Source organism: Gadus morhua, chromosome 9 (genome assembly GCF_902167405.1).
Source record: "Gadus morhua chromosome 9, gadMor3.0, whole genome shotgun sequence".
NCBI classification, from domain to species: Eukaryota; Metazoa; Chordata; class Actinopteri; order Gadiformes; family Gadidae; genus Gadus; species Gadus morhua.
Window position 1 is genome coordinate 22,318,327 of NC_044056.1, and position 9,759 is coordinate 22,328,085.

The window sequence follows — 9,759 nt, forward strand, 5'->3', positions numbered from 1 at the left end:
ACAACATATTCAACTGGGACGATTCTTATTTTATTTTATGAATTTACATTGTTGATATACCATTAGATTAGGATTAACCACCTTTGTAGGCCTACTTGGGGGCCTACATACGCTGTTTTGATGATGCTCACTATTAACATGCAGTCAAATACTTCAACAAAATAAGTATGTTCACACACAATAAGTATTCAAGTTATTATCTATAATTACTGTTGGATTTAAAATAAATGCTTCTTCAGTGCACATGAGCCCATGAAAAGGTGGACCACCAGCAGCAGCAGCAGCAGCAGCAGCAGCAGCAGCAGCATCCTGGGGGAGGGGGGGAGCAGGAGGAGGGGAGAGGGGGGAGGAGGGGACAAACTCCAGACTAGCACCGGGCTGCAGGCGACTCGTACCGGGGAAGCTGCGTCGCGAGCAGGCGCCGAGTCGGGACATCATCCAGCACGGAGCGCTAAGCTAGCTCCCACTAGCTTAACCTCACTTCTTTCATTTTTTAATCTTCTATCTCTAGAAAACAGGGTCAGTCTACTCTGTGGCTCGTCGGTCTGACAGTATACCATGTCTATATTACCTTTCACTCCCCCCATCGTGAAGAGACTCCTCGGCTGGAAGAAGGGAGAGCAGAACGGACAGGAGGAAAAATGGTGCGAAAAAGCAGTGAAAAGTCTCGTCAAGAAGTTGAAGAAGACGGGACAGCTGGAGGAGCTGGAGAAGGCCATCACCACTCCGAATGTCAACACCAAGTGCATCACCATCCCGAGGTAGAGAAGGGGGTACCAATGGTTGTTACAGGGTTGTTACAGGGGGGTTACAGCGCGACATGCTAGCGGGGAACGCCAGGCTGACAACGCTAGCTGTGACCATTAGCTCGTATCTAGCCAGCCGGCTAAGCTTCGGATGCTAACATAAAGGGAACTTGAATATCGTTTTAAAATCAGAATACCTTTCAGCTGTGTGCAGGTCTTTTTGTGTAAAATTGCAGTTCAACCTATTTAAGTTTCACCCATGTACAGATGAGCTGCAGCTAGCTAACGATAGCATCCCTCTGCTAACTTAATACCATGTTTACCAGGGTATAGCTCTGCACCCTGACCCCCTGTGAGTTGGTACTGAACACGTACTGAGCTTGGATGTCTGTCAATGAACGGGGATGTGTGTGTAGCTGTGGCTGGAGGAGCTGCCACTGGGCACCTTCCCTTCCCCAGTTTAAAGCCTGTTTGGTAACAGCTGGGATTAGTCCATATAGTCTGTAGGCCACACAAGGTATCTATAAACTAGAGGGCGAAGTTGTACGTTTTCTTGGAGGCTGTTACTGCAATTAAGGGCTGCCTGACTTGGGGATAAAAAAACAAGAAGACAGTCACTTGGTTTGTTGAGGTTGTCCGTCAATGCAACATCGCACAGCAATGGGATAAGTGGTTTGGGAAATTGTTTGCTTGGGATGGGTAGCAATCTGAGCTCTGAGTGAAGGTTGGAAGCACTTTGGGTTAAGTATGAATTAGGCCTATTCTGGGGAGTTCTTAAAATGGTATTGCCTTATTTTGAGAACTCCTTTTTAATGTCAATATTACAGATTCTTTGTATGGATATATGATGCTCTTCTTTATTATGAGTGATTGATTTGGTTTAAGAATTGGCATAAATTCTCAGTCAACTTTAACAACTTTGCAATTATTTGTAAGTTTTATATGATTGGAAAATATCACATGAATATACATTATTCTATGCTTAGTCAGTGACTTCCTTGATCTTAAAACTAGTGGCAATGACAGCAGTAACTATTTAGTAATGGAAACGGAGTGGCCTGTGTGTGCTGAGTACAGTGATGATTCTGCGTTTACTCTTGATCAGAAGTGTTTCTGGAAGCGTTGCGCTTTGGTCCCTGTTCCTTCCAGGGAGCCCAGCGACAGGGATGGTGTTGTGCTTAGAATCTATTGAGTCCCCTAGGCTATATCAGTTTTCTGCTCGCTATTGACGATGCTTTAATTGGTAATAGCAATACAATTGTTAAATTTGTCCTTGATGGATTGACCTGAGCACAATGTGAAAAAAGCAGATCCCAAAAATAGCTTTCGTAGCACCGTGAGCAATACCCTTGTGTCTCCAATTTAGCAAACACCTTCAAGCAATCAAACAAGTCACACGAGCCAAAGTCTAAAGCCTAAGGTGAAAAGTCTTGGATCCAAAAGCACCTCCACCAGGTAGCTCTGAAGTGCTGTAGAGTTCATGCAATCTTTTATTGGTACTTCTATATGGAATATTTTTATATAATTTGGAGTAAACATGCACTGCGAGCAACACTGACTGCACACACCACTGCACGCAACACCGCACCAGCAAGGTGGTAGTGAACATTTTGGCTTTTGACTTTTTTCTTTCTTGAGCCTTTGTTTTTTTAGAGAAACTGCTGGGACACATGGTGAGAGACAAAAAACACATGTTGCCTGTCTCTGACGTTTAACAATGAGCTGTATTAACCACAGATAGAGCCGTCACAACAGTGCTCTAGCGTGTAGAGCAGTCCCTGCCCCGCTTCAGGTAATGGAAGTGTGATTGAGGGTTGTAATAAAAGTTGTTTTCACCGGCCATGTGTCGAAAAACATCTTGAGGTTTGATCTGCTGATCTGTTTTGCATACCTTGAGATAGTCATGGTGCATAATAAACATTAGAAAAAACCTAAGTAAGGTTGACATACCTGTGACATTTGCTGTAGAAGCCATGTGGTGACATGTGGTGGGTCCTGTCATCTGAATTGAGTGGAGCGTGATGATGTGGCCTTTGGACTGGTCTCCCTTCAGGTCTTTGGATGGGCGTCTGCAGGTGTCCCACCGGAAAGGCCTACCGCACGTCATCTACTGCCGCTTATGGCGCTGGCCGGACCTGCAGTCGCACCACGAGCTGCGGGCCGTGGACCTCTGTGAGTTCGCCTTCCACACCAAGAAGGACGAGGTGTGCGTGAACCCGTACCACTACCAGAGGGTGGAGACGCCTAGTGAGTGACCTCCTCCTCCTCCACCTCCTCCACCTCAACAGACAATATCAACTGTTGTCATGTGTCCCTCATGGTGAGAAAGGTCTAACGATGGTTCATGTTGTGTGTGGGTCCAGTTCTGCCCCCGGTGCTCGTACCGCGACACACGGACATCCCCACAGAGTTCCCCCCCCTGGACGACTACAGCCACTCCATCCCAGAGAACACCAACTTCCCCGCTGGCATCGAGCCTCAGAGCAACTACATCCCCGGTAGAGAGAGAGAGAGACAGACACACACACACACACACACACACACACACACACACACACACACACACACACACACACACACACACACACACACACACACACACACACACACACACACACACACACACACACACACACACTAACACACACACACACCAAATGTTATAATTACATATTTTGCGTTGTTAAACTAAGATATTTGTGTGTGTGTTCTTCAGAGACTCCTCCCCCTGGGTACTTGAGTGAAGATGGAGAGACCAGCGATCCCCAAATCAACCACAGCATGGATACAGGTGTGACAAGACAACGGAATCACAGTCCTCTTTCTCCCTGACATTTGCCTTGTGTTCACTCCTCCAACAATCTCTTGTTTCACTTTCTAGGGTCGCCAAGCCTGTCACCCAATCCCGTCTCTCCATCAAACAATAATCTGGGTAAGCGTGAATCAAAGTGTTGCTCTAGGAGGAAGGCTCTTGAATACAGAAGGCCATTGTTGAACAAGGCACTATTTGCGTTCAACCTGTTGCTTTGCCTGTTGCGCTGATCTCTGATCTCTTCACACATATCCACGTCTGCTACCGTCCATGTCACCACTGTGATTCCTCTGGTGGAGATGGGGGATACTTGTATTTCTGTAATTTAGTCTTAAATGTGACATTATATTAGAGCTGTACTTTTCGGCACGAGAAGAATGCAGGTCACATGTCTCCATGTGCAGCGGGAGCAGCTCAGGTCATGGGGAAACCGCTAGGGAACATTAAAAACACAGCTTTCCCTCAGAACAAAGCCCAGGGTTCACAGCTGTTCTGATCCCATGCGGTTATTCTTACCGTAAGCAGCAGTGTCCACCGGACATATTGCGTTTTAATGGACAGATGATTGGAAAGCCAAGGATTCTGAATGCATGAGAAAAACGTACCGACAATGTAGTGGCAAGCTAACCAGATGTAATTCAACCACTGCAAAATTGTGTTTCAGAAAAAAGTTTCACAGCCGTGCCCGAAAAAAGAGATCACTGAATCAAGCATCTTTTAACAAAGGCATGAGAAAGATTGAGATGTAACTATGTTACCAGTCTGCCTTAGTTTAATGCTATAGTGTGCTAGCAAAGTAAGTGTTAAATAACGCCATCAAGGTTGTGCTTGGATCTTCAACATTTTTCTACAGTGATTGATCAGTGTCAAAATAGAGAACCAGTCTCTCTTTCCCAGTTTTGATGTCACAAATGCTCCACACACACATTGTCTGCATGCGACAAGGCACCAAAATGTGTATGCAAATGTTTTCTGGATTTGTTGCATTACTTTTAAATTTTGTATTTTCCTTGAAGTCCTTGAATAGAGTCAACCACAGACTTCTTGATTAGCGTATTTAGTTTCCAGTTATTCTGACCTTTTTGTGTTTTCTTCGCCGCACACCTCTGGTCCTTTTCCGTCCCCGTGGTGCAGACCTCCAGCCTGTAACCTACTGCGAGTCAGCCTTTTGGTGCTCCATCTCCTACTACGAGTTGAACCAGCGGGTGGGAGAGACCTTCCACGCCTCCCAGCCCTCCCTCACCGTGGACGGCTTCACGGACCCCTCCAACTCTGAGCGCTTCTGCCTGGGTCTGCTCTCCAACGTTAACCGTAACTCCGCCGTGGAGCTCACGCGCAGACATATAGGTACCTATGTTACCTCCGGTAGAATGCGCCCACGTATTCTCCATCAGATTAGCATTTTGCATAAACTGCAGGTAAAACAAATCCACAAACTTTAACTTCCCTCTCTCTCTCCTCTCCTGTTTCTGTCACTATCTCTCCCTCTGTCTCTCTCTCCCCCCCCTGCAGGACGTGGGGTGAGGTTATACTACATCGGGGGGGAGGTGTTTGCAGAGTGCCTCAGTGACAGCGCCATCTTTGTCCAGAGTCCAAACTGCAACCAGCGCTACGGCTGGCATCCTGCCACCGTCTGCAAGATCCCTCCAGGTCAGCATGAATGTGATACACCAGTGTTACACACGACCGTTACACATGACTGACACACAAGTGTTACACAACAGTGACACACAACAGTGACACACAACAGTGACACACGACTGTGACAAACGAGTGTGACACAAAAGTGTGACACAGCTTGCCCACTGCATCCGTCCGTCGACGGACGACGGAAGGCGTGTCTGACGGATGGGGGAGTGGTATTTGCCGACAGAGCCAGACGCAGCCACGTTCTGATTGGCTGACGGATCCGTCGCAGCCTGAAAAGTTAAAATTTTCTCAACTTCTGAACGCAAGAGACGGGCGCCGACGGAACGGACGGACCCACAATGCACTTCGGGATCGCCCCATGCAAAGTCAATGAGATCCGTCAACGGACGGATGCACTGGGCAAGGGGTGTAAAACACGAGTGTTCCACACAGTGTTACCCACAGTTCCACGTGACTCACACGGGTAGACCGGGCCAGTCAGCCATTACTTCAGAGGTGCTCTGCTCCTTTCCCAGGCTGTAATCTGAAGATCTTCAACAACCAGGAGTTCGCTGCACTCCTGGCTCAGTCTGTGAACCAGGGCTTCGAGGCGGTGTACCAGCTGACCCGCATGTGCACCATCCGCATGAGTTTTGTGAAGGGCTGGGGAGCAGAATATAGGTAAGTCAAACACGCAACGCATAGCATAGTTTAAACCAATTACCCATGTTGTGCTAACACAAAAACCTTAACACTATTTGGTTGATATCACTACTGGTGTTTACTACTTTGATTAGCCTGACAGTCTTCTTAACCAACTGGTGACACTACTATAGTGTGATGGAAACGTACAAATACAATGGCAGGCATGGCCAATACGTTCATAACTTCCTACTTATAGAGTGGCGAAGTCACGCCCCTTCCGGTAGAGCCCATGGGACCTATGAGATCGAAAAATATGAATGGGTTTCAATGGAGAGAAAATAATTATCTTCTGGTCCCAGTCTTTATATACCCCGGATTACACATATGTTGTTTGTGGATTTAATTTATTTTTTGTGCAATTGTTCAGTTAAAGGCTGTAGGGAAAACACAATGAGAAAGACTACACGTCTCGTATGTGATGTCACGCTCCCTGCGACTGGCATGGACAAGACAGACAATCTCCCCCTCGACATAACTGAAACTCTCCACATGCCCCGACTTATAATGGTTTTCACCTCTTCGATGCTGTTATCCTCCCCTTGGAAAAAAGCGGTGAAGTGGAGCAGAGAGATCGCCATGTCTGTACCAGAGTGGTGGTGACGTATATCATTCGCGTCGAGAGCAGCGAGGGGCTGTAGTTCACAAAGCGGCCTCACACAAAACCTAACATTATCAAACTCCTTCGCAAAGTTTTTAGTTTTCTTTGCATGAAAAAATATCCTTTAAATCCACAACCAACATATGTGTAATCCAGGGCAGACTGGGACCAGAAAATAATGACTTTCTCCCCATTGAAACCCATTCATATTTTTCGATCTCATAGGTCCCATGGGCTCTACCGGAAGGGGCGTGACTTCGCCGCTCTATAGTCATTCGTTTGAGTAGAAACTTCCTACTTGTAGTCATTATTGATAATGAGGCCTCTTAAGGCAGTACTGCTCAGGCCCACACCGTCTGGGCGATCCAGAGCGTTTGTGTCAGGGCCGTGAGGAGATCTGAGCAGCGCTCTGGTCTGGGGAGGCTGGGAAGGCTGCCTGGGGGGTGTGGGGATGGTATAAAGGAGTCAGCAGGCCCCACGGTGACCTGCCTGCCTTCTCCCAGGGCTCTCCTCTCTAGACACCGCAGCATGGGAAGCCTCTGGCCACCTGGCTCTGATTACACTGCTGCAATCTAGTTCTTATTACTTGAACTCTCCCGTTTCTCTTTTAAGCTTCATGCTAACTCTGGCGGAAACCACCTGAAGCATTCCAATTCCTTCTGGAGATGGGTTCAGCCCACGCAGCCCAGTTTAATATTTAGGGATGTTCCCGGCTTGGGGACTTTCTAGTATATGAATGTTGGGCATGTCACTGATGTTAATTATTGCAGTGTCCCTCATAAGAAAATGACTTTCATTTGGAATCTAAACTCATGGGGACATTTTGGTTGTTTTTGCTTTCATTCAGTTGTGATGAATTGCATGAGCTTATGAAAACACTGCATTCCAAGGGAACCTCCAGCGAGGTTTACAGGGCCTGAGGTGGGGGGGGGGCTCAGGGGGCCGCTGTTGGCTCTGATGTTAAGACCAGACTACTGAAGCCAAATGGTCGAAAGGAGCCAAATGGAATAGTGTGCAAGCAGGCGAGAAATAAGGAGAACGAACAGGGGGTGGGTGGGTGAAGGGTTAAGACGGTTTGAGGGAGGTGAGTAACGTCCTAAGAATGCAGGAGACATGGAGAGGGGGGGGGGGGGGGGGGGGGTCCAAGGTGCCCTGGACTTGCACGCAAGGGGGATTCCCCTGGGACGGACCTGAGTCATCTGGTTGAAGAAACATCAACATTAGGGTGGAAATATCTCCATTTGGTCGGTCAGGGTGGGAAGCAGTGAAATGCGACCCGAGCTGTTATGACACGGTGTGTGTGTGTGTGTGTGTGTGTGTGTGTGTGTGTGTGTGTGTGTGTGTGTGTGTGTGTGTGTGTGTGTGTGTGTGTGTGTGTGTGTGTGTGTGTGTGTGTGTGTGTGTGTGTGTGTGTGTGTGTGTGTGTGTGTGTGTGGGGTCTGCAGGCGACAGACAGTGACCAGCACCCCCTGCTGGATAGAGCTGCACCTGAACGGCCCTCTTCAGTGGCTGGACAAGGTGCTCACGCAGATGGGCTCCCCCAGCATCCGCTGCTCCAGTGTGTCCTAGGAACAGCATGCCAACCCCCCCCCCCCCCCCCCCCATACTCATTTACACAATCACATAGGATCAACAACAGCAAAAAAAAATATTATACGGAAAAAAGTAAACTCATCTGGACACGCACACACACATATACACACACACACACACACACACACACACACACACACACACACACACACACACACACACACACACACACACACACACACACACTGTAAAGCACTTTCCTTGTAGGAGTAGCCATGAATTCCATTTGAAGGTTTATGTTATGACTTGTATCTGTCGTATTGTGCTCCCACAGCCACAGCATGTTAGCAATAGGTTTCATAGTACTGAACTTGCACCCTACCACCTTGTCCCCATCATGCATTAATGTACATTTTAAGACGGTAATGTAGTGCTGTGTTCATCATTTTTCGATGAAGACCATTGAACTCCTTTTGAAAAATCTGCTTATTGTTCTGTTCTATTTGTTTGGTTTTTAAGTCAATTCTTGTATGACTCAAGTTGTTTGGTCAAACGAAGATATTAATCACCTTGCTATTTAATGAAATTTGGTCATGTTCAATGCCCCTTCAACTGATCACCTATTTTTGTAATCGTGAATTGGAAAGGCTTATTTAGCATTGTGGCTCTAGTGAGGTAAACGCCCAGTTTGAGTAATGATGAAATCCCTCATCTTGTTAACAAATACAAAGTACAAAGTACTTTGGCCTAACCAATTAGTCTATATGATGAAGTAGTGAATTATGTGGTTATTCCTTCCAATTGATAATGTTGGCTATTGCTCAACAGAGAATTGGACATATTTAAGAATAATGTCTGTATGAAAACTATTTTGCTCAGTGAAAGACATTTTATAATTTATTTTTACATAGTGTCCTGCATGGGGAATATATTTTTATTGGCACCCCACTATGATCGATGTATATAAATATTCATAGCTTGTGATGATTCAAGTATTTTACGGTCATCGGATTCAGTGGAAAACTTTAGGATCGATCGATCCTGAAAATACTGTACCAGCTGTTAAACTGGAAAATGTTTCCATGAAAGGAATAAGGCTAATATAAACGGTGTCAGTGGAGTAGTTTAGGTCTTAGCATCGTAACTCTCGTCGTGCCTCACCAGCAGTAGCCGCCCCAGTGGCACTCTCCTACATAGCACTTAATTTACACATGTAATCCACGTCAGTTCAATGTTCACCTGAGTATACAACATACTCTGCATGGATAAACAGCCGTTATTAGGACGTGTAATGATCAGTTAGTGCATCAATGGTAGTGTTTTCTGCTTGTCCTCTTCTACATCCCACATTGTTATGCTATAAAAGGCATGCTTGATATGCTTGTGGTCCTTGTTTATTAGCGAGTCGGTTCAAGGCGGCCCTCTCTCCCACTGCACTTCTAGTACACGATACCGAGCTGGAATGAAATCTGTTCAGAGCTGTGACCCCGTGCTATGCAACGGTGTATTCAACCAAGTAGTTTGTAGATCTGTGTCATAATTTGTATTTGTATCTTACTTTATTAGGTTGTTTATCTCATGTATTAGGTTCTACATGTTAGTCCAAATTGTTTTGAAATTGCCATTGTTTTTGTCATGTGATGATTTAATAAAATTGTACCTGTACCTGAAGTTAATCTTACATACAGAAAAAGACTTGCAACCAAGAAAGGCAATTAAGTCAACCATTGCCACAG

At 46.2% G+C, this 9,759-nt stretch overlaps 1 protein-coding gene across 1 annotated transcript; it reads left to right on the top strand.

Annotated features, from left to right (window-relative positions):
• The first annotated feature begins 347 nt into the window (after nt 1-347).
• smad3b (SMAD family member 3b) lies at nt 348-9,688 on the top strand. Its single transcript, XM_030366784.1, has 9 exons — nt 348-761; nt 2,800-2,993; nt 3,110-3,244; nt 3,463-3,537; nt 3,628-3,678; nt 4,693-4,905; nt 5,071-5,208; nt 5,724-5,868; nt 7,936-9,688. The coding sequence occupies exons 1-9, from the start codon at nt 559-561 to the stop codon at nt 8,057-8,059; spliced, it is 1,278 nt and encodes a 425-aa protein (XP_030222644.1). The 5' UTR covers nt 348-558; the 3' UTR covers nt 8,060-9,688.
• The last annotated feature ends 71 nt before the right edge of the window (nt 9,689-9,759 follow it).

Coding starts and splice junctions, on each gene's coding strand:
- smad3b (XM_030366784.1), top strand. CDS start 559: ATGTCTATATTACCTTTCACTCCCCCCATCGTGAAGAGACTCCTCGGC. Junction 2,994..3,109: donor CCAGAGGGTGGAGACGCCTA/GTGAGTGACCTC, acceptor GTGTGGGTCCAG/TTCTGCCCCCGGTGCTCGTA. Junction 3,245..3,462: donor TCAGAGCAACTACATCCCCG/GTAGAGAGAGAG, acceptor TGTGTTCTTCAG/AGACTCCTCCCCCTGGGTAC.